General features: G+C 46.6%; 1 protein-coding gene across 1 annotated transcript in view; it reads left to right on the top strand.

Annotated features, from left to right (window-relative positions):
- Window positions 1-7,583: 7,583 nt before the first annotated feature.
- LOC142571763 (endothelin-converting enzyme homolog) overlaps window positions 7,584-27,758 on the top strand; it is a 45,340-nt gene continuing 25,165 nt past the window's right edge. The window contains exons 1-4 of the mRNA XM_075680392.1: window positions 7,584-7,914; window positions 9,674-9,905; window positions 20,152-20,244; window positions 25,781-26,003. Of these exons, the coding sequence (XP_075536507.1) occupies window positions 7,584-7,914; window positions 9,674-9,905; window positions 20,152-20,244; window positions 25,781-26,003 (879 nt within the window). The remainder of the gene's footprint in view (window positions 7,915-9,673; window positions 9,906-20,151; window positions 20,245-25,780; window positions 26,004-27,758) is intronic.

A 27,758-nucleotide genomic window follows, 5' to 3' on the forward strand; every position in this document is an offset into this window, starting at 1 on the left:
GCAACGGATAAAAGGAAGATAAGAAGACGAGATGGACAGCAGAAGGAGAATAAAAGACGGGATCTGTTGGGCAGCCAATAGAATGGAGCGAAAAGAGGGAAAAGGTGCGGGCGAGGATTCTACAGCAAATTGAAGACATTCGTGCGTCTGGTGTGTCTGTACACCTCCTGGGCCAAGGCGATGCCCGGGCGTGCGCAAAAAACCCAATCTCCATCGCGGCGCCCTCTTTGTAGACCTCTTTCCTCGAAGTCAGTCGAGAATCCGTTTGGTGGGAAGCGTGGCCCTCTGTCGCGCTGCTCACGCACAGATCGAGCGAAAGCCGCGTGATTGATTGGAAAGCGAGATTGATTCCGCGGTGCTCCTTTGTGGGCGCGTTTACTTCCCTCTGGCTTCTTGCTCTCCTTTCCCCGTCGCCCTTCCACGCCGTCCCTAGGTGGATATAACGGACAGCCTTGCCCTACTTCGAGCTCAGCCTCCTCTCCCACCCCATCCCTTTCCTCACTGGCGCCTCTTGTTTCCTTCACGAGCAAAACTTTCCCTGCTTCCTTCTACTTCAGCGGATTGTCTCCGGCAAAACGTGAATGAAAAAAAAAAAAACGTTTCCTTTTCTTATCCTTCGCGGAGAAATGGACTGTTTGGACTAAGCGGTCGGGGTCTCTTAGCTATATTACTGGGCGCCCATTAGAGTGAACCGATTGATTGATCGAGTGAGTGAAATCAAGACTGAACGATGCGTTGAGATTGGTTTACCCTTCAATTCATGAACTGATCCTAGTTTTAAGGTGACTCTAATTATATAGCTCTCTGTTCGCTCCTTTCATTAATTTCATCTTATAGATATTATTGCAGCCGATTTGGTCGCATGGTGGTAGCTTCCCCCCCTCCCCCTTCATTGGGGCGGTTCAAATACAACGCAACAAATAAATCCAAAAAATTCACCAAACACTCGAACCCGCACAGGGAACGCAGCATTGCAGGCGGCGTTGCAAACCCCTATCACTTTAGTATATGCAGGTCAGTGCGCGAAAGTTTTTGAACACGGCAAGTACGAGTCTGTAGCGCCACAAAGGGTATTGCTTTATGATGCTAGGCTCCATATTAGTATTCATTAATGCAACCGCAGCAAACGAAAATGTCGTTGTTGACATATCAGCGATGATCGTGTTAACAGCAGGCTGCGCATGGAAGTGAGAAATGTGGGCACCGCCCCGGCACTCGCTTTTCGTGTCCAAGACGTTACGCAGTTATGATGTGGGACGTTGCGGTATTAGGCTAACGTGCGAGTATAGCTAAGCCGCTTCATACAACTTGCTTGTGATATATGAAAATCCCGCATCCTGTCGGTCGAGCGCGTTTCCTTTCGCCCGAGTACACTGTGGAGAGAGGCTCGTATCAGAGAACAAGTGCATGTAAACCCGTTGTTTATTGGGCCTTCCCGATTCACCATCCGCAAAGCTTGCTGCGGCGTTAATTAAATGTGCGGTTGCTCGCATATGCCGAGCCAAGAACGAATACAGATGTCGTTGTCTCATGCGTACCTATCCATAGGGTAGTAAACTGGCCGGTACCGATAACCAGTGTCCATGCAGGATCAAGTTTCTGCGTTGCCTTAACGACTATGAGAATAGTTTATCCTTGGACAGTTATTAGAACAAAACACTTCCTTGAATACGTATTTCAGTTAAATACTTGAGCTTAATTTCCTAATAAAGCTTTTTTGAAGATGAAAATTGCCCGAGAGAGAATATCAACGCTACTCAGACTACCACGAATGACGGAAATTGGGGAAAAACAAAGAAACAGGCTTTTGCTATTCTTCTTGGCTTGAACTTATTGTGACCACAGTTATTCCCCAGGCTCACCCCGATGTAGCTAAGTGGCTACGGCGCTTCGCTGCTCAGCACGAGGTTGCGGGTTCGACTTGCGGCCGTGGCGGCGGCGTTTCGTTCGGGGCGAAATTCAGATGTGCACGTTTCGATTTTAATGCTCGTTAATGAAAAAAAATCAGAGTTTGTCAAAATAAATCTGTGTGCTGCAATACTGCATGCCTCACACCCACTGTCCCATTTCGGAACGTTGAACTCGTTGAACGTTGAAATCTTTCACTTATTTATTCCCCAGACTGCATTAGCAATAATGCAGCCGCAGTCCCGTACGAACTATTGTATATGCAACGACATGATGACGACAACGACATTTCGTATTTGAAATCTGTAGCGCATGCGAGCAGTCGTCTTGGCAAGAGAAACGTTGAGACTGAGTAGAGCACTGCACGGGCCGTTTTTTTCAGAGCCGGGTCCGGCCCGAACCCAACAGCGCGATGCGGCGGCCCGGCCGAGCCCGACTAGGTAGATTCAAACCTGACCCGTACCTGGCCTGGGCACGAAAGATTTGGGCCCAGCCCGACCCGACCCCGTTCGTACTGTCGGCCCTGGAGCGTAAGCGAAACATTGTACAATTCTCGGTAATTGGGAAGATACCATCCGCGGCACAGGACATTTTCTAGAGATAGTTTTGACTGGGTCAGAACTTGACCTGGCATTGTTGCTGATGAATGAACAAGTAAAATGGAAATAAAGAATATATATTCAACCAAATATGTTCATGCGTTAACGTGCGATATGAAAGCCTGCGCTAAATTTGCCAAATAGTAGCGCCATGCTCCTTCGTGCCCGATGTCGGAGGTCAAGCGATCAAACGATAGCTAGAGTGGGAAAGGGGAAAAGTGAGCGCGCGCTAGGGGGAGGAAGGAATAGGTAAGGGCGTTTCTCCTCGACCGTAGCACAGGCTGTGCATCGCTATCCACGTGGCTGAGCCCACTATGTAGATGCTGCGGGTAAGTAGGAACACTGAATCACATAGTGTGGGGCTGCTAGGAGGACAAGTCTCCTCCTAACCTGATGGCCTCTCCGATCACCTGAAGCATGTGAGGTGATGCTGCGCAGTTCTAGCATGGAAATCCAACTCCAGGCCGTAGAACGAGCTGAAGAGGTCGCCATCACACAACGATTGACGGCCATTTGCCCCGCTTGAAGAAACCACTCCTAATCACCCCACCTAACGCTGACGAAGTAAAGTTTTTCTTACCTACAGTAGGCAGTTTTCAAAAGTCGCCAATAGCATACCCGGCCTATTACGGCCTGATGGAGACCCGGGCCTATTACGGGCCTGACCGAGGCCCGGGCCCGACCCCAGCCCGAAGCTCCTTGGCCCGAGCCCGCAATAGAGATAGCTTACCCGACCCGAGCCAAGCCCGTGGGCTGGGCCGTGCGCGGGCCCGGGCAGTGCTCTATGACTGGGTGCTGCACTGAGAGCTGCACTGAGAACAACTGCGGCACCATGCAGCAGCTGCACTGCGTGAGCATAGCCTTTTTTTTCTTTCATTCCTCTTTATGTCAAGTAGCGCAGGGAGAACGCAGGCAAAGAAGGATATACAACACAATGCACTTGTGCTGTCCTATATGTCACTACGCCGGCGTTAATCCTGCGGTACTCAGTACATAGGTCGTGCACCAACAATCACACGCTTCTACCATACAGTGAGCATAGTTTTGCCTGCTGTGTCCTCTCACATAAAGGCACGGATACTGTCACTCTCTGCGTAGAGCAAGGCGTATAAACGCCGCACAAACTGCAGAGCGCGGAAATTTCATTCGTCACACGGTGAGAATTCAGGTGAAGCTCAGGACGACAAGACACGACCACGAAGGCGGCAGCATGACGATGGCCTCACGCCTCCTCTCATCACTAAACGGACGAATAGAGCAAACCCAATTCCAAGCTCTTAACTGCTGTTGCAGTTGAAATACAAAATTTGTGGAGGGCCATTAGTGGAAAAGCATTGAGCTCGGTCCGCAGCAGCGGTAGCTCGTACGACGATTACGGCGGTAGCGATCACACATCACCCACACGGCACCGAATCTAGGATGGGGCTTTTTTTTTACTCCCTTCATTATTTTTTAATGCTCGCGGTTTACACCCCAGGAAACACGATGATGACATACCGCGGCGACAGACGTCGCAAGCGTTAGCAAAAACTGAGGCACATTTGAGCGGCTCGCGATTCATTCAGCCGAGGTACACTTGGGGCCCTGGCGCTCGATCGTTTGGCAGAACGGAGTGGGGCAGCGGAATTACCGCAGCAGTTAAACACGCACTTCTCGCAGCGACATTTCCTACTGGTTTGTTCATGCTCGCACATGGCTACAGCCCTAATTTAGTTCTACTTTGGTAAGCCAAATCGAGGCTAATGTAAACACACGTCGCGCCCATTCGGTCGTCCACTTTGCCTCGTATGACGAAGATGGCTGAGCAGGCAGGCGCCACGCATCACGCCGTGGAAGCAACGCACCGCCACTCACAACGTTCTCACTCTCGCTATCTCTCTCGTCTAATGCGAGTCCGTCTGGCACTGTGTCTACTACGCAATCTTGGGCCGTGCGCGCCAAATCCGCAAGTCCCGTTTGGTATCCGCTGCCGACTTCGCCATTCGAGGGCTTTAGCGCGACGCAAGCTATATATGGCCTTTCAGTGTAGATGGGGGGGGGGGAGGGGTAGTGTTGAAGGGAAAAATAAAACGTGAGACAGACGAAAGAAATACGTCGCAAAAAAGGCCGTACGTGGGCGGTGAAAGAACGGGGAGGGGGAGTGCGCACTTTTCTCGAGAAGGGATCACCGGAAGAACCCCTGCTTCGTTCTTTGCCCAGGTGGCGAACGGGAAGGAGGCTGACGCAAGCAATCCAGGCTTATGTAGAGAGCGCGGAAAGCCCCCGTTGCCTGCTCGCTGATTGCTTCGGCGACCGTGCGCGTCTCTCTCTCCATCTCTCAGTGTCTTTGCGGAGCGCAAGGCACTCCTTTCGGCTCTATACGCATGAGCGTGCGCATCTGTGTGCCCCGTTTTGCGTCTTTGTGTGTTCCGGGCTTCTTGCGCGTCCGCGCGTGTGCTCGCCGGAAGTCCGCTTGCGGAGGACAAATGGAGGCCATCCACGCAAGCGTACAGTAGGGGCAAAAAAGAAAAGTTCAAAGACTGCTTCCTCACGCGCTCTTCTCTCTGACTCCGGGGCACCGGAGAAGTGCCGGCGTACGTTGGTTCGTCTCTTGTAGCCCACACACCATGTGCTCTCCGTGACATGCATTGTACCGAATATGTGGATTTAATCTAGTATATGGCGAGGACCGCCATTCACGAGGTAACACTGGCTTGCCCGATCCACCACGGTGCTTTCTTTTCTATTCTTTCTTTTTTGTTTATGCAAGGTGGCATCACGGCTATTATACGCAAGTATATTAGCCCCAAAATTGTTCACTTGTAGCTGTCTTGCCATCAAGCGTAGTAGCACAACCCTGAAATGCATAGATTTCCGTTGGCTGTGTCCAGTTTTGTGTGAACGAAGGAATAATTATCAACAAATATTGTTTAAAAAAATTAGTGCTTCCGCGAGACGTGTCTCGTATTCGGACGCAAGGATGGGGCTCAAGGGCTGCGTGTAGTATCTGCGAGCGGTTGTGTGAACAGCGCTGACAAAACATTAAACGCCCTACGCTCGTAGTGCACAGGCTGAGTGCACTAACCTCACCATCACAGAGGGCGTCGATTTCTTCCCAGTGTGCGGCCGACAGAACGCGTGCTACTTCTGAACGCGTGCATGAACTTTACCGGACAGAATTCCTTACAAACACCACATGTACAATTTGAGAAGGAATGTTATTATAAGCTTGAGTTGGAGGCCAAAAAGAAAGAAAAAATCGGAAGGCTCAGTCTCTATTCCATCGCATGCATGTGATTCTAACACCGTGCGTAGATCTCGAACGTGGTGCGGGAAGAAAAATGGCAGTAAATTCTCACAATCAGCGACGTTTCTTTTGTTCGCTTGTTCACTCTTCGGTGACTTTTGACAATGCTGTCATATAGCGGGCTGCCGTGGCTTCGATCTCTCACTTTGGGAAATTTATTGTTGCTTCGTTTGCGGGTGTAAGGGTTTGCATATCGCCTGCTCAACGTCCCATAGGAGACTACTAGATGTTCTCGTCGTTGACTGGGTTCATTGAAACTTCGCTATTAAAAATTGAAGCATGGGGTTTTACGTGCCAAAGCCACTTTCTGATTATGAGGCACGCCGTAGTGAGGGACTCTGGAAATTTCGACCACCTGGGGTTCTTTAACGTGCACCTAAATCTAAGTACACGGGTGTGTTCGCATTACGCCCCCATCGAAATGCGGCCGCCGTGGCCGGGATTCGATCCCGCGACCTCGTGCTTAGCAGCAAACTTCGCTATGTGTGATTCATTTATTTGCCTGCCTTATTGGCACACTAATAGCGGGATGAGGATCTGGTTATTTGCAGGACGACACGGAGGGTAGCAAATTAAGGTGATTAAATCTTTTGCGCATTCGACAGTCTGGGAAGGGTGAGGGGTGTGAGATGGAAGATGGTTGAAACAATAATAATAATAATAATAATAATAATAATAATAATAATAATAATAATAATAATAATAATAATAATAATAATAATAATAATAATAATAATAATAATAAAGATTTTGCAGATCTAACACACACCTTGGAATCTATGTGAAACGAAGCTTTCGTGAAGGGGTTAACAAAGTGCTATAAGCTTGCCCGTTTCATTTCTGCGTCTTTGGCGTTATGGAAACTCGTGCGCGCTTACGCTGCCGCGTGCTACGCCGTGCGACGCACTCGGCGATCATCTCGAGGAGCTAGTTGGCGTTGGCGTGACAGAAGTATACACGTGCGGTTGTGGCCCAGCAGCATAAGGGGCATCTTCGAGTTGCGTGGCGACGAAGTCACATGCACAGGGCACCGTAGAGTTCCTCTTCTCTGGTGCTGGGCGGAAATGGAACCCGCCTCACGTACGTTCAGACGCGCCCCACGCGCAGATTTCGCGGCGCCGCCACAGGAGGGCGCAGCGCGTCCAGAGGGAAGCGCGAGGGAGGAGCCTGGCTGCACGCGCCTCACACGAGACGCGCGTCGGTGGCGGCAATGCAGCGCGTCTCTCCATTCCTTCAATGCGGATCGCATTAACGTCGACCGCCATCCTGAGGTAGTTTCGGCCGGAATGCCTATTATTCTTATTTAAGTGTTATTTCATTTTTCAAAATTTTCTCCTGTTTTCTCACTGCCTGCTTCTTCTGTGGTATACCCTGTAGTGGGTAAGTGCCGCTATGGACAAGTGCTGTCTGAAAGAGGGGCACTTGTTATGCTTCGATTAAGTAAATATTCCCGCAGCTCCTAAGTTCTGGAGCTTGTAATAATAATAATAATAATAATAATAATAATAATAATAATAATAATAATAATAATAATAATAATAATAATAATAATAATAATAATAATAATAATAATAATAATACTTATTATTATTATTATTATTATTATTATTATTATTATTATTATTATTATTATTATTATTATTATTATTATTATTATTATTATTATTATTATTATTATCGTAAGTCGTCCTCTCTCTCTTTCTCCTTCTATCACCTGCTTCTTGGCCTGTTGTGGGTACGTGCCAATGCATGGAACCATCATTGTAACTTCAAGAGCAAACGCAAAGACCATGTCCTCGGAGCTTGTACCGGCGGGAGCGGACGGCGAGAAAGAACAAGGTCCCGGGAGGGAGACTGCCGTCCGTCCGATCTCTTCCGCTCTCGTTCCACCAACTTCAGGTGCCGAAACGTCGGGCGCAGCAGCGGACCAGCGAAGCGCGATCGGGCATCCCAACGAAAACCCAAGCGAGGAGGGCAAGGGACACAAAGCTATCCCCGTGGCCGGAGGAGGTAGCAGCGGCGGCTCCGGCTGGCTGAAGTCCAAGCGTTTGCTGGCCAAAGTGTCCGGGATAAGCGCCAGTGCTGTTGTCGCTGCCCCTCCCACGGCCTCGGCGGTTGAAGGTGAATCTTATTCAACCTACGCAACCACTCCGTGAGTAACGATAGGCCCGGCCGGCCTCGGTGTTGTCGCATGTGGCGGGTGACTCTACGAAAGCTCAGAACGGCTTGACGTTGACCTACATACTTACATTTGGTGGGATCACCTTGAAAGATTGTGTGCGTTGCAAGGACTTACGCAAACGTGGCAGAACTGTCAGTGCTGCTTTTAGACACATAACCAGAGTTTCCGAAAGCGTAAGTGCCGGGGGGCAGTGGGGACAAGTTCCATTACAGGCGTGGGAGGGGGGGCAGTATACATCTCCCCCCTTTCACTTTAGTACTGATAGCTGGCCTCCTCCCTAATACTCTAATATAGCAAATTAAACGTAAGTTTCTCGGTGGTGGAAATCAGCTCCGGCCTCTTTCCCCTCTACTCAATATACACTTCCGGCGACCCTGGTTTCGTTCGGCTTGGTGCCTGCGGATATGCTCAACATACTAAGGGGAATCAGCCGTGAATCGGGTGGCAGTAGATAAAAAGGGAAAGATACCTAAATAGAATTTTGTAATTTAAGAATGATATTAAATGAATACTAATCATTAATATAAGTTTTAAGGCTATATTATTTTTTAATTATATTGTTATTATAGAGCATCATATTATTTATACAGCGTGTCCCACGCAGCTTTATGCGAATGCCACGTATAGCTGAACAGAACCAAGATATTGTTGTTTGCCGTCTCTCGGAGATACTCAAATGATTTTTTTTTCGTTCTACCGAATTACATGATTAGTCCTACTCAATTAATCAACTTCTAAATTAGTGCAATTATATGAAACGTGTAGATGAGAAAACTGTAGAGCGGCATGAAAAACTCCCAATACAGCTCTCTGTTGCTCAACGCGGGCTACATAAAAGCGTTTTTCCGAGCATATAAGGAGCCCACGATTGCACGCGAAAGTGCCTCGAGTGGCCCGTCACGCGACGCTGTTTGCACTGTTCTTTAAGATCCCCCAATGTGTTACTGGAGTACCAGGTATAGATCATGCATGTATGTTGCGCTGCAATACATTTGAACACTTTCTGACATGGCTTTTGGTACTTTTTGTACATTTTGGTTACATTATGTATCTTTCTTAAAGCGCAGCTATTATTTCACGCTGCTGTTCCTTCTTATTTTCCTCGGCCGAGGACTCATCTGCTGATTCCATCGCCTTTCGCAGTTTAACGGACGTTGCATTCTCACACGTCCCAAACAACTCGTACCTCATTGCTATGGCTTAACGAACCACCACAAATTTTACTCTAAAACGTTTTTTTTTTCTCTACTTCGTGTGCATGGGACTTTACACCGAGCAGTTCGTTCTATACAGTACACGACATCGTAGGATTCTCGCGCTGCTGGTCAATGTGCACTTGAAGACGGCAACCGGAAAACGCAAATGCTACACAGTGGCTACACAAATGCTACACAGGACAGCTGCGAGAGAACAACCAGGGAGGTTAAGTCAAATATCGACGGCACGATAGACACGTAAATCTCTACTGACAGCCATGTCGCTGCCACTGTTTCGCACCAACTGTTTCGCGCAAGGCGGCTCCGGCACTCCGAAAGCCGCTTTCGACCAAAAAAAGAAAAAAGCAAAATCACGAAGCGTTTACACAGTCTTATAAGGTCAGTGTGAACGGCATATATCTTTCTGCCCACTTCCTTGACCTTTCAGCGGCGTTCAGTTTATGGCAAGACGTTAATTACTTTGATGTCTTCTCTACGGTAGCAAACCAAGGACGCCACATGTCCCGAGCCTATGCCAAGGGAAGCGGCAAATCACATGAGGGCGCGCCAGCCACTGCGACTGGAGGCAGCAACAGCAGCAGTAAGGGGTCGTCTTCGTCCAGCCGCTCGACCGCGTCGGATGTCAAGAAGGACGTCAGCGCGACCTCGGGTGCAGTTTCCACGAATGTTGCAGCGGCGCAAGCCGAACCAGCGCCACCGACGTTGGGGCGTGAGTATGCATTTGAGCATGTATGCTAGCCGAGTCACGCGAGGAAAAAAAAAAATGGCCAGCTGATTTGTGTTCAAATCGCGAGGTGAAAATTTTTGCGATGGGAAGGTGTAGTAGATCAAAGTGAGATGATTAACCCGCGACAGACTGGCTATAAATGGCGGAACGACTAGAATAGATGCGAGAGAATAACCAGGCACGTTAGGAAAAAAGATCGGCGGCGCGATAGACACGTAAATCTCTACTGACAGACATATCGCTGCCACTGTGGCATCGTTAAATGTACGAACGAAAGAATACCGCCAGTTATGGGCTCCGCGGAAAACACCAGAAGTGTTTAAATGCAAACAGCACAGAGCGGTCGCAGGAACGCAGAGCCTCGAAGGGATCAACGATGGGCGAATAAGCGATGTCTCAGGTTGGAGTCAATGTTTCGAGAAGCAGACGCCTTCGTCAGCGCTGCAACTGCCTTCCTTGGTAGCGTTTACACAAGGTTGGGAAAAGCGTAAGCGGATACGAGAGAGGTTGCATGCTGGCCGCTTATGGTCCCTTAATCTGGGGGTGAGTGAGACGCTGCCGAGGTGAGCCGTTGTAACCCTGACGAAGGCAAGTTAAGTTCCTTTGTCAAAACGTGGGCTCGAAGCTGACGCTTAGTTTTTTCGCCCGCGGGTGCTTAGTTGCATGTGTGCAAAGTACCAAATTCTCATTTAGAAGTGTGAGAGAATTGAGAAAGAAATGCTTGCCTTGGGACAGACTGGCGCAGTGCATGCGTCAAGTTTGGTGCTGGGCCGACTGAGCCATCAGGGCTGTTGTACACTGTATGCTGGTTTCTCGCCCATTTGTGTGCCAGCGTACGCAGGCCCAGCGTTGATTATGGTTGAAATTGAGTTTCATGGAAACCGTGGCGGATTCAGAAACGTTGATAAAAATGTCGATAGTTTAAATCACGGATTACGACAACCATGAATAATTCCTAGAAGGTAAAGTTTTAAGAGTGTCAGTCACGCTGAACGTATTTGGCTAGCGACGTCTGATGTCGCCGGGTCCGTTTTAACTTTAAAAGTTTTAGCTCGGAGTCAACTCCAATTTCCTCATTAAAAAGCGGTTAGGCGCAGAACTGCTCTCATTTTGTTATTGCCAAACCAGATTGAATAAAATATGTTTACTACTTATTAAAAGATGTAGAATGTTGATTTCAGCCTTCATTTTCTTTCAGAAATACCCGCCAGTCAGTTAGTTTAGAAAAAAAGAAAGACGAAGCTGGAAGTTTACAGCTGCATAGCTGCGCACCAAGGGCAGATATCACGATTTTGCATCATTTTGTTAGTTCGTTTAAAGGAGATAGGTATGACAATGTATTACAGCTAACGCGAAATTTTTACTTTGTTTAGGTCACGTTAGCAGAATTACTATTCGCAAACTATTGGCATATGTGTAATGTACAAATTTTGTGCGTTTAGATGTCTCGATATGTGCAGTTGTCAGAATAGCAATATCTATCTTTTTTTAAATTTTAATGCTCAGTATAAAGTCGTCAACTTGGTGCCTTAGTTATTTTTTATTTGATGTTTGCCAGTTTTGGTAAAAGAATCATAGCCTAAATCAAGAGTTGCTCCCTACGATCAGTACAATTTAGTATTCTTTTTTTTTTCTTTTTGGAGGCAAGAACCTGCGTGAAATTCGCCGCAGCAGGTGCCTAGAAAAACAATTTCTCGGTTCTCATGCATTTAGATAGGAGTGCCCGAAGTAGAATATTCTCTTGAGCCATCACAACGCTGTTCTCTCAGCCTAGATCGGTTCTATTTGGCTACTTTCGTCGTATACGGGACAAACCTACGGTACACACCTCGGTCGGCTACGTGAGCAAAGTCGTTATCCAGCCGTCTCAAATGGACGCTGTTACTCAGGACGACGGTACGTCGAAAGTGCGTCAGGAATAGGCTCGACGGTGTTACCGCTGAAACATCTGGTGCAGAGGTCGAGAACGTTCACTGGGATAAAGGTCTGATAAGGGGAGGTGCGCTTGTTGAGAGACTCGATAAATGAATGTACGGATGAAAGTACCCTATTAATCTTTACTTTAGCTAGGCGGGGGGGGGGGGGGGGGGGTTACAGGCGCTTCAATTGCGACTCGCCACGATTACTGCCATCTCGTCATAACGCCATCTCTAAAAAGAGCATGTTATACGCGGGATATTATAGTATCATCTGCCTCCTTTACCTCTGGTCTGACGAACCATGTTTCTAGAATCCCTGCACACTGCGGTGAGGAGGGAATTGATGCCCTCCTTTTTTTTCTTCTGTGGATGAAGCTGCAGTAAATGGTTTGGAAGGAGTCTGCGGTGTTTGAAAGGTGACCGGATGATGTTTGTTCCACTCTGTAGCTTTGGTCATTTCAGAGAACCGGACGTCTGAAAGTTAGGAGTTATTAAAGCATTATCGCGACATACGCGATCCGCACGCTGACATTACTGCGTTCCGCCTTCGGCTGCCAAAATTATTGGCCATATGCTGCTGGCCTAATGAAAATGATTAGTGAAAATATCTATGGTGATTGTTCACCAAAATTTTGTGGCCATGTCTGCGTTTGGACGGACTCGGAATAAGTAATTTTTTTGCCTTTAATCTAACCGCTCTACTAGCAACACATTGCGGACTTATGGTCACGTGATGTTGACCGGGTGTAATGCTGGTGGTTACTTCACATAAATTATGTATGTAAATATAAAAGGAGCGGGTTTTGCATCACTCCAACAAAATACTCGCCAGGTAAAAAAAAAAGGTACTTTGCATTGCGATCACAGAATGCTCGCCAGGTACCTGGTGAGTATTCTATCATATCTATCCGCATAACTTGCGTTAAAAAGGCTGCCTGAAGTACCACTGGGACGTTTTCTTGAGCCAGATTGCATGCGCTAACTGTTAGAACAGAGGCATATCAGCAAGCAAGACGTATACAGGGTGTCCCCACTATCATGCGCCAAGATTTTAAATTATGCAAATGCCGCATAGCTGGACAGAACCAAGGTAATGTTGATTCCCGTCGCTTGGAGATACCCATAAAATTTTTTTGCATAGCGCCAAATAACATAATTAGTTTCAGTTGATTAACCAACTTCTCAAATATTACAGTTAGATGAAAGTGTCAATGAGGAAATTGTAGAGCAACATGAAAACTCCTGATAGAGATTTCTCTGGTTCAATACGTGCTACATGAAAGTGTTTTTCCGAGCGTGGAGTAAGCCCGCGAATACACGCAAAATGGCTGCGCAACTGGCCGCTGTTTGCGTCCATCCACGAATAATTATGAGTACGAAACTGAGCAGGCTTTCTGAAGTTTGCTGCTGACATTGCGTGCTGGGGTATGCCGAGATTGTATTGCCGTATTTAACACTGTAATGTCGTCAAAACTTTCTTATGCGTAGCCATAAAAACGAATGGCAAAATATATAATATTAACCTTATAAGATGTGATATATAACTTTATTTTAAACTGCCTTTTCACTAAATATTACTTTTTAGTTTTGTTATCGGTACCAGAAAAAAAAAAAACTATAGGCTATGAAACACCCCATATAAAACCTCCGCTACAGCTTTCTATTGCTCAATACGTGTAACATAAAAACATTTTCGAGCGTGAAAGAAGCCCGCAGGCTCCTTTCGCGCTCTGAAAAACACTTTTATGTAGCGTGTATTGAGCAACATAAATCTGTATTGGGAGTTTCTCATGTTGCTCTACAATTTTCTCATTGAAGCTTTTCATGCAGTTATAATATTTGAGAAGGTTATTACTCAACACTAATTATGTAATTAGGCGGAATGCAAAAAAAAATAAAGAAATTTGGAGGACGCTTAAGCTTCGCCTTTAGGAGGCCATCCGCATATTATAGCAGGACGTCCTTGGCTTCTCTTTAAGTGATCTTTCCTACATGCTCCTCACGTGCGACCTGAACGTTCGATCACCGCTTTTCGTTTACAGACAAACAGCTGACAACTCTCTAAGTGCCTCTAAGCAAGTAGTATGCAGGTAGAGTCAGTGTTAATGCGTTCGGATTCTTAGGGTACTTCACGCACTTTCCAGTAGCAAGCTATCTATCAATTTATGCGTGCTTGTATCTAACTGATTTCCCACCTATTTAGGTCACTGGGTAGTGCATCGTCGAATGGCAGCGCCTCGGGCGCTGCCATTCAAGTAGTAGTATGCAGGTAGAGTCAGTGTTAATGCGTTCGCATTCTTAGGGTACTTCACGCACTTTCCAGTAGCAAGCTATCTATCAATTTATGCATGCTTGTATCTAACTGGTTTCCCACCTATTTAGGTCACTGGGTAGTGCATCGTCGAATGGCAGCGCTTCGGGCTGCTGTACTGAGAGAGCAGGGTGCGGAACCGACCGTCGGACCAGCTTGTATCACTGAGTACGTGGTAATGTGTACATAAGTAACGAACCTCTTTCACGCTGACATGGGTCACCATAGACGCGGGACTGGGCGGGTACGGCTGTTCGGAGGAACTCTTTGATGCCCACTTGGAGCACTGGGTATGGGCCACTCTGTCTGCGCTGGTCTTCGGTGAACATCTTTGGTGCCAACTCGGGTCACTATAGGCGTGTGCTAGTACGTGTGTGCCGCTCTTCAATGAATGTCTTTGACGCCAACTTGGATAACTAGGTATGTGCCGCTCTACCACGACGAGAAAAAAAATATCCCTTAAATTTCGCCGATGCTGAGCGCAATCGAATCCACGTCACAAGGGTTCCTCAAGGACAACAACCCGACCCATTAGCAGACTGCGCCACAAATGCACTGCTTATATTTACCGCTTTCGCATTTGACGTCTTTCACGCCAACGCTTTGGTAAATTATGAATGCAGTGGTGTATGAATGCAGCGAACCTTTCTCCAAGCTGGGTCACTGAGTATGTAGCACTGAGTGATTGGGGAGTGCTCTAGGGAACAATTCTCAGGGCGTTCGCACGCACCGCCGTGGCACGCTTCTCGGAGGCCACACGTGCACTTCTCGGTATAGCGCCACAATACGGCGAAGCGCGTCCAGAAGAAAAGTTCGAGAGATGAGCCCGGTTGCCGCATGACACGTTTCTCAGCGCTGGCACGCACCGGTGCTCTGTAGAATTTGGAGGCCGCGCACAAGCTTCGCGGCGGGGGCGCTAGATGGCGCCGACTTATCTTAGGGAAGCGTCCAAGGTGGAGTACAGCTGCAGTACACACCTCATGCCTAACTTGTTTCGACGGCGGCAATACGTTGTGAGGCTATATTAATTCAATGCTAAACGCATTACCGTCGACAGCCATCGTGATACCAGTTCTGCCACTTTTTATTTCAGCTCGCTTTTGCGTATCAGATGCACAGGCTACTTCAGCGTACTTGCATTTTAGTCAATTCTTAGTATAGCCGGCATTCCATCATTTTATTAAATGGGTCTGTAGGACATGATTTCCGATGCCGAATCATGTTTTTTTTCCCTCTCCTGTGTGACCAGGGCTGTTTATGAACATTTGCATAATGCCCCAAAAAAGTACTCCAAGACCGTTTGTTGGTTAAATTTCGTCATAAAACGTCCGCAGGACAAGCTGAGCAAGCGCAATATAAGACTAAGTCAACTATCCCGCGCAGATGAGGATGACTCGACCCGACCCGCAATCAAGATGCACGCAAACATTGTCGTATGGGGTCGGTGATGTAGAGCAATCAACAAGCTGGAAGCTCTCGTTCTGCACTGTCTGTCTAGCCTTGAAGCTCCTTCTAGGCCCACTACAAGCAAATTCGCGTAAACGTTGTAAGGTTGAACTCTGCCAGCTCGACTTGTGCCACGACTCGCTCACACTGGGTTTATTACAGCAGGCTTTATGAGAATAGAATGGGAAATGTGGTTTCATCCGACTACCCCAATTCATCTGTATCAAGTTAAATGGGCAGGTTGACTTGATCCCTTCGAGACTTTCGGAAACGGCTCATCGCTGGCGTTTTGCAATGACCTATAGTTGGCTTGAAACGAACAGACGGTGTACCAAAGCTGTACAGTAAGACTTGAAGGGCTTTACAAATAAGTTTTTTTACTCGAACTCCCTTATGTTAGAAATACGTACGAGATTTTGCATTTTAACCCGCCGTGGTTGCTTAGTGGCAATGGTGTTGGGCTGCTAAGCACGAGGTCGCGGGATCAGATCCCGGCCACGGCGGCCGCATTTCGATGGGGGCGAAATGGGAAAACAGCCGTGTGCGTAGATTTAGGTGCAATTTAAAGAACCCCTGGTGGTCTAAATTATTCCGGAGTCCCTCACTACGGCGTGGTTCGTAATCAGATCAGTGTTTTGGCATTTAAAATCCCATAATATAATGAATTTTTAATAACTTTTTTTTTCTAATACCATCACATTTTTTCTAATACCATCTAATACCATCAATCAATGTAGTGACACAACGTATTGCCACCGTCGAAGCGAGTTATCTATGAGGCATTTACCGCAGCGGGACTCCTCTTTTACGCTTCCCTAAGAACACTCAGCGCTATCCAGCGTCGCTGCCGCGAAGCGTGTGTGTAACCTAAATGCATGGAGCGCCGGGGCTGTGCGAATGCTAACAAACGCGTCTTGCAGCAACAGAGCTGCTCTCTTGCGCTTCTTTCCTGACACGCTGCGCCATCTAGTGACACTGCCGAGAAGTCGACGCGTGGCTTCCGAGACGAGGAGTGCGGTGCGCTAGTTCCTGTGAACGCTGAGAATTGTTCCCTCACTTTCCAATCCCTCGGTGGGACATACTCAGTGACCCCAGTTAACGAGAGGCTCATTGAATAACGACACATGCCCAGTCCATCTGTATCACAGCCCGCTAATGCGTCGGGTTTCTGTCCTTGAGGAACCGTTGTGACGTGGGTCCGATTCCGCTGAGCATCGGAGAAATTTAAGAGATCTTCTTGGTCATTGCAGCGCGGCAAATTCCCAGTGGCACGTGTCTAGTTATCCAAGTTGGGGTCAAAGGAGTACATTTATTTATTTATTTATTTATTTATTTATTTATTTATTTATTTACTTTTAAGGTCCGAGGGTATTGCAGAGAATATGGTCATATAAACTTGTAGGCACACTTCTTGAAGTTGTCAGCGTTGATTATGGTGGCGATGGAGGAAAGGAAATGGTTTGACTGGTAGTGAAGAGCCTACTGGCACCTACTACTACCTACTACCTACCACCTACTACCTACTGGCACATACCCAGTGATCCAAATCGCCGTCACAGAGTTTAATCGAACAGCGGTGCTACAGTGACTACGGTGCCTACAGCGGTGCCTACAGGGTCTACAGTGACCCATATCGGCGTGAAAGAGGTTCGTTGAAGAGCGGAACGTATGTACACATTGGCACATACTCAGTGACCCATGTTAGTCTGATGGCTGGTTTGTAAGTCATCGGACCTCAGCACAGCATGCCCAATGCGCTAACCGTTCGACCACGCAGTACCCAGCGACCTTGGTCGGCGGTAAAACGGTTAGATAGATAGCCCGCGGGAAGTGCATCAAGTACGCTAGCCTATGAAACATTGTGTGGTATTATGAAAGCTGTATTTGGAAGAATTGTGTCTGTAGTAGGTATTTTTGTAGATAGTAGACAGTAACTTCACATAATTTTTAAGTGTACTAAGATTTCCACAATAATTTCTCATTGAATGCAGCGATATCAGCCGGTAACGTGACCTGCGCCCTTGCGCATGCATACCAGCATAATGCCGGTGAGCTCACGTGACTAGTGGCATACTTTTGCTAAGTGAACTTACGTAGCCACTCGTTACTTGTTGACAGCGCCACTTGTTAAACGCTCATACACACTTTACGAAGTCAGCCAATGCGTATAGGGGCAATATTCAAGGAAACCGCACAGGCATGAAAATAGGGTAACCACTGAAACTTTGCAGACACCGCGAGTGCGTCTTAGATACTGAGAAGTTCCTTAAAGTGTGCCTGGGGAATCACTGAAGCCCGCAATCAAACAACAGAGTTGCAATGAACTTCGGTAATGCTGGTTTCGGAGAGGTATTGTGGTGCAACCTTAGGAACAGTGAATAGACACAGTGCAGCTAACAGTGAGCCCCTCAGAGAGTGTTTATGCTATGCTGAAGCCCGTCAGTAATTTAATATGTTTAAAGATTCTTGGGTAAGCACGCGGGTCATGTGGCAGCAGTCGACGCTGTTCTTGACGTTGTGCATGCATACGCCTACTGCAGGTCCCGTATTCGCAAATATTTCTTACGCGTGAACAGTTCGCAAGAACAAAAACCATCAAATCTTGATGTAGGACATATGGCAAAGACGGCCGGCCTATGGCAAAGAACACACACTCAACAAAAGCTTCGTAAATTCGGCCGCAGTTTTCGTTCTTTCAGTTATTGGACAGGTGAGGCCGAACCAATTACTCTATCCTGCGTGCTCGACCGCAGTCACGGCTACTGTGGGAACGACTGGGACGTCAAAGGAGGGCCATTCCACGGCGACTGCATCACCACCAGTTCTTGCGAAGCCGCTAGAGAGTGAGGCAGCTGGTGGGCGGCCCGCTTCAGCGCCTGCCGTTGCGGGCATCCCTCTTGCCGCGTCCCGGACGAACCTTGTGGCAGCGGGCAAAGCCATGGCAAGAAGGATGTCGCGCTCGTGTCGCCTCGCCGTGCCTTCCATTCGGGCCGCAACGCCGGCCTTCGCCTTGTCTGCGCAGCGATCCACAGCGTTAGGCAAGGTTTGGTTCGAGCAAGTAGTCAAGACGACACGATCGTCTTATGAGCGAACGAAAAAAACAAAAAAAAAACATTGTTATGTTTTTCCCTTGTGTGCTTTAGGGTATTTTTTCGTTCTATGGCACCTCCTCGTGTGTTACTGCAATTACGTTTCGCTTATTAACGAATCACTTGCATATTTCTAGGGACTTTCCTCAGGTTTCAAGCACCCCCTTGTAATTACTCTTATTGCTTGTATAATCACCGGCTCACCAGCCGCGGAATCCGCGACCATCTAGTTTGGTTCAAAACTGAAAGTAGCCCTAAATGTTTTTTGTTGCTGTTTATACTTAAGAAGTGGAGCGACTGCTTACGCTATAGAAGCGAGGAACAGTTGGTTGGATGATGAGGCTTAGCCTCCCAGAGTGGCTGGCTATGCACAACGCCGTATTAGAGAGCTTTCGAAAAATTGACAGTCACTTAAGTAACCTTACGTGATTTGGATACGAAAGCATAATGAATTCTCGAATCGGTTGCGTCCACGATACGCGACGTCATACATTATCACCTGCCCTTCACTAATTTATCTTTATCCACTTTAATCCACCTTGCTCTAATTTGCACCAACCTTAATGCACCTTAATCTACTTAGCCCGCTATAGTCCATCTTGATCCAATTGAATCCATCTTAATCCACGTTGCTCTAGTTTGTACCAACCTTAATCCACCTTTACCTGCTTAACCCACATTAATCCACTTTAATTCACTTAATTGCAGGGTTTTAGGTGCGAAAGCAACGATCTGATTATGAGGCATTCTGTAGGGGGAGACTCCGGAAATTTGTACCACCTGGGGTTCTTTAACGTGCCCCTTAATCTAAGTACACGGTTGTTTTCGCTTCCATCGAAATGCGGCCGCCGTGGCCGGGATACGATCCCGCGACCTCGTGCTTAGTAGCCCAACACCATAGCCACTAAGCATCCACGGCGGGTCACTTTAATTCACACTTTCCCACTACACTCCACCTTAAGTCACCTTACTCCAACTTGTAGTGCTACTGACGTCATACAAGACGCTGATGACGCCACTGATGATGACGTTTTTTTTTTGTTACCACTCGTCACGTATAACGCAGTCTTTTCTGCCTCATGGGACAGATAATGCGTTCGCATTAACGATATCGACCATTCGTAATCATTTGACGCGCATCAAATCTCCACATGCGTGCATCTTTCCAATTCGCCCCCATCGGAAAGTGACCGCCGTTGGCGAGAATCGATTCCTCGTACTAGTTTGCAGTACGGCACAACTCTCTAGCCACTGAACCACCGATACACGTATAATGAGGCTATAGTTGTTGCAGTCTCGAGGAAACTAGCGGTCTGTGCAGGCGGCGCAAGCCCGGCAAAACCTGGCGCAGCGCCGGCGTTCGATGGTGACCCGACCACCGACCGCGCCTTCGTCGTGGCCGGCAGCCATGTGCTGCACGCTGCTCGTGAGTGGCGCCCTGGTCTCTTTCATGGTGTTCATGCAAAGATCGCTGACCAGCGCGGACGTCGAGGGCGGCATGTTCTGCAAGAGCAGGGACTGCATCCAGCACCGCCGCATGCTCCGCGACCAGCTGGACAGGTGGAGTGTACATTTCGAAGGTCACTGTTTGTACGAAACTGCTGGGGACCGAGCGCAGCGTTCGCCATATCGGTAGTCTTGTTAGTCAGGCTCAACCTTTTACTTTACATTTAAGCTTTTTACGGTACGTTCACTCCATATACGAGTTACGCCAGGTAGTGAACCTGCGAACTTGTGTTAGGAGCTTTAGCTCGGGCCCAACTCCGATGCGGCCTATTCAAAAACATGTAGAAAGCAAAAACGCTTTTTCTGAGATAACCGCTGGAACGATTGTAATGAAATTTGCTACATTTGAGAAAGAAAGTTAAATTCTAGTGATTGTTGCAAGCGTAATTTCCATTGAGGGCGTGAATGTTATTGAAGAAATTTTCAAAAATTCGAAAGTTAAAAAAAAGAGAGAAGCACGAAGTTTACAAATTAATAGCTCTCCGTCGAGAACAGATATCGCGGTTCTGTAAACTGCACCCATTAGATCATTCAAAGCGGACAAATTTTATATAATAATAATAATAATATTTGGGGTTTTACGTGCCAAAACCACTTTCTGATTATGAGGCACGCCGTAGTGGAGGACTCCGGAAATTTTGACCACCTGGGGTTCTTTAACGTGCACCTAAATCTAAGCACACAGGTGTCTTCGCATTTCGCCCCCATCGAAATGCGGCCGCCGTGGACAAATTTTATATGTCAATTTATATGTTACGTGCATTTGTTCCGTTGGGTACAAGGGTTTTGCGAAAGCTGTATTTACACGTTAGTAATTTTCTTTAGATTCATGTGTAACATATCAATTTGGTCCGCTTTAGATGTGCTATGAGCCGCAATTATCGCAATTGTGATATAATTTTTGATGAGTAACGGAGTTGTTAAATTGATAGTTTCGTTTTCTGAAAATTTGTGACTTTGACAATTTTTAGCAACAAATTGACGACCTAAATAAAAAATTCGAAAGCAACAGTCACTAGAATTTATGTTTTTCTTTTAAGTGCCACAAACCTCGTCCAGTTTGGTGTAGTGGTTGCCGAGAAAAACGAATTCTCCTTTTACATGGATTTAGATAGTACCAGTTACCGATATTCAGATAGTGCCAGTTCCGTCTCGTTCGGAAAGACTTCTCCGATTCATGAGAAGGGCAGCCGAGACCGTGAACTGTTTGGTGTACCTCCCTCCATACGCGACTAGTGAATTCACGGTAAGCGCTGATAGTTTTTTTTTTTCATTTTCCTACTGTCTTTTTTTTCCACAGTACTTTGAAGTGCTATTAAAATTCGCTGAAAATATATCGTGCATCTAGCCGCGTTCACGGCCGCTTGGGTACGGGAGACTCCGAAACCACGACGTTAGAACCATTGAGAAATACTATGCCATGCCACCTGCTGCGATCAGCGAAACCCGTGTACCGCGAATAATTTAAGCATTTTTTCAGGCATTTGAGATATACTAAATTGACTTAAGCTTACTCTACCGACATGCCTCGCGCTGACTTTCTAGTGAGGGCCACCCCCCACCTCCCCCCAAGAAAAAAGATTGTAGCGCTGAAGGAAGAGAAAGAAGTGATGAGAAGGTTTGCAATATCACGCGAACAATAATGAAAAATAACGTGAGGATAACAGCGCTGCAAAGTTCAAATACAGATTTTCATCAACATCAAGTAAAAAAAAAAGAAAAAAAAAGAAAAGGTAGTAGTTTGCGTCCATTTACTTCTACATTTGCACTTACATTCGTTTTCGCGGGTTTCCATTTGTAAGAAGTTTTCAGGCACGTAGGATGCGCCGCCCAAGGCTGATGACGTCGGATGTGAGGAGGGTGCATTCACAGAGACCTTCGCTCACAGGCAAATCCTCAGCTGCGAGAGGGGCCGCCAAATAATAGTTCTGAGCCGCACGTAAAATAGGCGACATTGGAAGCGGCCATGCTCTATGGTTGGAAAGAGCTTATACGACGCCTCCTTTAAGCTACAGCGTAATCGTCTGCGATCAGTTAGGCATAGATTGTACACTTCGCGCGGGAAACCTATTGACGTCTCCTTTGCCGCCGCACTTGCAATACATGCAATTTTGCTGTTGCGAATACATGCGCGTGATCTACAGGAGTCCAAACGGAAACCCGCGAAAACGAATATGCGTACATATATACGCGGTATGTCTATACATATATATACACACACATACGTATATATACGCGGAAGCCTTTCGGGCGAAACTGCGACTTTTTTTTTTTTTTCGTAGGTAAACCCCACGAATTTATTCGTCACTGAAGTTTAGAGCTGTGATATGACAATACATGAAGGAAACTTCGTTTCAAAGGGCTCTTCGTTCGTGCATTCATCTGCGTAGGTTCGATGTATTTACGTCGTCACGAGACATCCGGCGAGGGAGGAAGAGGGAGAGGGCGTGAAACGTCATTGATTGAAGTTCAAATTCCGGAGCCGGTGTTTCGGCTGAGGGTTTGGCCGCTGCCGTCCTAGACTTATTCTGTGTGGCGCTTCTTATTCGGGTGTTTTGGTTCAAGTCAACAAAATGTAGTAACTAGACAGGGTCAGTAGTGATAAGGAGATAAGATACGACGGGGTTCTTCGGTTCTGCTGTAAGTGGTATAAATACGAATATCTCGGTTTTCCTTCCTACCGCTGTCTTTACCAGCAAGCGCAAGTGTAGGAAAAGAGATGTTTCAGCAGCAAGACGTCGTTTATGAGAAGGAGTATTTCCCCAATGTTATGGGGTTAGCTTGTAGGAATATCAACAATTTCGCCATGAGCTAGCTCCACACTATACCCAGTAAGCTGGCGAATGGAGGCAAAACTTTAATGCTGTGGACCTGATGTGACACATACATATATAGAGACTGTACCAGTTACATCATGGCTCCATCGATTCGCGTCCGCCTTCATAATATGACATGGGAATAAATGTTGCGTTAACAGAACTTCATGAGCAGGTATTTTTATTAGAATTACGTTGATTTAAAAGACTCTTAGTATTGATTTTAAGAACTTGCCTTGAACGTAGCGGGTGTTTCAAGTAACCTAAACCAAGTTTTTTTTTAACGTGGCGCCTGTTAGGATATTGAGGCCAATATTATATTGTTCATAGTCATCTTGAGTTACTCAACGTATCTTTAATCTTGCTATTACTTACCCGATTAACTAAGTTCATTTATGTAGATGTTCAACTCGTAATTTTAGAGCATAAGTATGTAAGTGAAAGTAGTAGAGCGTGTTTAGTAGCATCCAATGGAGTTGTTCCTACTACGTTTTCTTTTGCGCGTTCTTGTTCCAGGCTTTGAAGAAAGCCCGCGAAATATTGAAAAAAGAGAAATGCATCACTGCGCGTTTGCCAATCTTGTTTTCACCATTCTCACTTATGCTTCCGAAGAACGGAAGCTTCAAGCTCCCTCCTGAAAAGAAGTGATAGGTCCCAGCATCCAGGTAGCCATGGCAGCGCGGTCCAAAATGCTGCGCAATATTCCGACGCTGCAATTGGATCGAAGCATAGAGTTTCATACAATAATCACAAGAGGGAACTCTGGCGCTGGTGTCTACGTACGTACGGGAGCTGCAATGGGGGTGGCTCTGCCAGCATGGGTAGTACATTGATTTGCCTAAACTTCGCTCTTCTGGGACAGGCGGCTTAGCGACTTCGTAAACACGCCATTTTTAAGAAAGTACTGCGTAGTAAACAACTGAACAAATATTATTAAAATTGTCCGACGGCAGGATTGGAACACAGGAACACAGGACAGAAGCTTGATATTGAAACAAATTACACCACGGACGCATGAATCGGCAAGCGATGCATGCGTCCGATGCACGCAAGCGATTTGGCCACCCAGACGAGCTGAACTGTTTGCAATTAGTAGCAATTGTGCGTGTTCGCAGCACCTTCAGCACATCGAAAAGTATAAATTGCCCTAAAGTTTACGACAATGAAGGCATACAAAGCGTAACAAACGAATCCACAAGAGCGCCTGAATCCACAAGCACTAAGATGAGAGAAATCCATGTACTTCCAATCATTCCCATGGTGGCTGAACGATTGCAGCGCCAGATTTCCCTCTAGTAGTCATTGTAGGAATCTCTATGGATCGAAGCACACTAGTAGGATGCTTTCGCGACAAGCAAGTGGGCTTTGTTCTGCGTAAACACGGTAAAGGACGCTTCATGCAGGGCACTCGAAGCGTGCAGTTAACGGATTTTGTTTAATAAATCGCAGGCTGTCTTCACAACCTGGAAAAAAGAACGACGCAAAAGTAATGTCACGGCGCTGACAACGTTGGGTGTTTCCAAAGACGCTCTACAGCATTTACATCACACTTATGCCCTAAAACAAACACGTAAAATTTTCCATAATTTAACTGAGCCAATTAACAAATTAATTGAGCTTAAAAAGTACTTTTAGCAACTCCCGGAAATTACGAGTAAGTGCCGTTTATCTCAATTTCCTAATATGTCCTACATTTTTTTGTAAAGCTTGGTTCAAGTTATGTGAAACATACATTAATAATTATCATTCACGGATTGCTATTACATTAGACACTGAGTTTTGTAATTAGATTACCAGAGAGAAACCAGGTGTTAAAATAGTTCCGGCCCTGTGAAACCCTTGTTTAGTATACGGATCTTTAATTGATTAAGCAAGTATTAGTTCAGAATGCATTTCCTCTGTGGTTTACAGGAGCTTTGGGATGGCCTTGTAACGTTTGTGCAGACGGGTTAATGTTATTACGTTGTCAACTAATCACCTTCATCGCTTCTTACGCGGAGTAAAATTAAATCACGACACTTTTGTGGATGAGTGTCGCAGAATCTAGACGATATTCGGCAACACTCACCAATAATATCTATATTTATATTTGCCTGTGTATTCTTGTCCTAAATCTGTCGAATGGTAGCAATTAGGCGCTAAACTAGCCTTATTACTGCATACAATAAACTTGCGACGTAAAAAATGAGGCTCAAGGAGGTGAATATCTAACAATACACAAAATCATTTGTGGCAAGTCCTACACAGTATAAGAAGCCAAAAAGAAAAGAAAAAAGAAAAATCGGGTCCCTCGGTTAATCCCCTTCCTTCTCGTTTTATTAAGTCCTACATAGGGCAGACAGGACGGTGCCAGAATGATAGAGCCCGGGAACATGACCAAAAGTTAACGAAATATGAATTGGCGCACTTGCCTGGCGCACTGCAATGTCTGCGCCTGTGCACCACGTTTTAAGGAGATAAAGATTCGGGGGGAAAGCCAGGACCAGACTGCACGCGAACTGATGGCGGCATATCACATCAAAAAGAAAGGCCAAGGCTGTGTTAATGACACTTCCATTAGGTTGTTTCCATCGGAGATAAGATTTTTTTTTATAATTGCTTGCCCCGCTAGGCTGATGAGTGTTCTTGGTTGCTGCGTTCTGCGCATGTTCTATTTGGCTGTCCCCGTCTTTAATTGCGGTCAATATGATATGCAGTAAACACGAACTAGACCAAACTGAAATGCTTCTGCTGCAAAAGTAAGCTCAAAATACGCGTATATGAACATCGCGCAGGAACGTGGACCCCTGTGAAGACTTCTCGGCCTTCGTGTGCAATCGCTGGCGACCCGACCCACAATTCATGAACGCGTCTCGGTCCACGCTGACAGACATGCTGCTCGCCTGGCTCAGTGACATGCGCAAGCTCATCAGTCGTGGCATGCTATACCTTCCTGTGGGACGCAAGGCTGCCGCTATGTTCCGCAGCTGCCTGATGCAGACACAGCCCCACTTGAAGGTTTGTCAGGTTTTCCGCTGTGCATGGTTCAGGAAAATATCGACACGTCCCGCGTACGCTCTGACCACCCATCATTTGCTTGCTTAGCCCTTTTGTAGCGAACTCTAACAAAACATCGGTAACACGTTAGGAGTATGCCGCGCTGTCCTGTGTAGACTAACGTTGGAACGTGACCATACGCTGATGCTGAAGAAATACAGAAAATGCTTTAAAAATAGGTAGTCTTCAATTAAATCACTTTCTCTTCATCCCAGCGTCATAAGCCAATAAGCCCGAACCGCAAGGAACAAGCTTCCGACGGATTTTGGGTGTCGGCGCCGGCTGGCGTCACGCGGCGTGGGCCGGCTTTCAGGCTTTGGTAGCCATTTCGGGGCTATGGCATTATAATACGACATGGACAAACTTTGCCGTTGAGGGAGCATCACCACCAGCATCATGTTGGTACACTGTAATGTTAGTCTTCACGATGCCAGCCAACACCGAAATCCCAGCAGAACTAACCTTGGATTGATGACTTTGTAAGCGAAATAAAAAAACGCGCATTACAAGAGACGCACTGCGGATTTTAGTGACGCACTAAATACACGCACACAGAATACACGCACTTTCAGCGGGAGAGCCATGCTGGACCTGAGGGGATTTATGTATCTGTTAATCTGAAAGAGTGGCTCAAAAGGACTGAAGGACGGAAGGACTGAAAGAGTGGGTCAAACTAAAAGCAATAGAAAAAAGCAGCGTGGCTCATCATAAAGAGAAAGAAAAGGAAAGAGAACTGAATGGGCAACTTGAATGGATGCTGAGCATGGAAAGTAGCGAGCCGGGAAATTTCACTAAAGAAATACGGGACTTGAAATGTCAGCTCGAAAGAATCGACGCAGACGGGTACAGAGCCACCGTCATACCCTCAAGGCCTGAAAAATTGTTGGCCCGCGAAATGCCTAAAAAGCGAGCACTACCAAAAGAGAAAAGATACGCTTGCCAGGAAGAAATTAGGAGCATTCGATATGACGACCGGAATACGGAACATGCTAAATATATTCAGAGCGTTACAGCCGAACATGTTGCAGAACTTTTTAACAATAAGCTCGAGACCATTGACTGCTTTCATGTAGACTTTTTAAGACTGACGCCAACACTAGATGACGAAATTAAAGAAAGTGTTGAACTGCCTATAACTTTGCAGGAGATAAAGCAATAGACGACTTACCATCTGGGAAAACCCCTGAGTCTGATGGGCGAATGCTGCTTTCTGAGGCTTATGAACGCAAACAGGTTGCACTGTATTTCTTTACCTCCCACGTTCTAATTCCCAAGACTGACCATCCGGGAGAACGACTGTTGGTGGGGTGATACCGACCGATCAGCCTCCCCTACATCGATTACAAAATATTTATGAAGGTTTCAGCAAAAAGACTGCAGTCTGTAACCACGAAATTGGTAGGGTCACACCAGACGTGCGGCATTAAAGGCCGAAGCATTCCCACAGATATGCATGTCGCCCGTAGCGTTAAGAGTGTGTTGATGCACTTGGCGGTCAGATAGCAATGATACAGCTCGACTTCGCGAAGACCTTTCACCGTGTCTCGCACGAAATTCTTTTTTTCCATTCCGGAACATTCTATCCTTGGTTCGGTTACAGTATAAAAAGACTATGGGGTTCTACGTGCCAAAACCACTTTCTGATTATGAGGCACGCCGTAGTGGAGGACTCCGGAAATTTCGACCACCTGGGGTTCTTTAACGTGCACCTAAATC

Source organism: Dermacentor variabilis, chromosome 1 (assembly GCF_050947875.1).
Source record: "Dermacentor variabilis isolate Ectoservices chromosome 1, ASM5094787v1, whole genome shotgun sequence".
In the NCBI taxonomy this organism is placed as follows: domain Eukaryota; kingdom Metazoa; phylum Arthropoda; class Arachnida; order Ixodida; family Ixodidae; genus Dermacentor; species Dermacentor variabilis.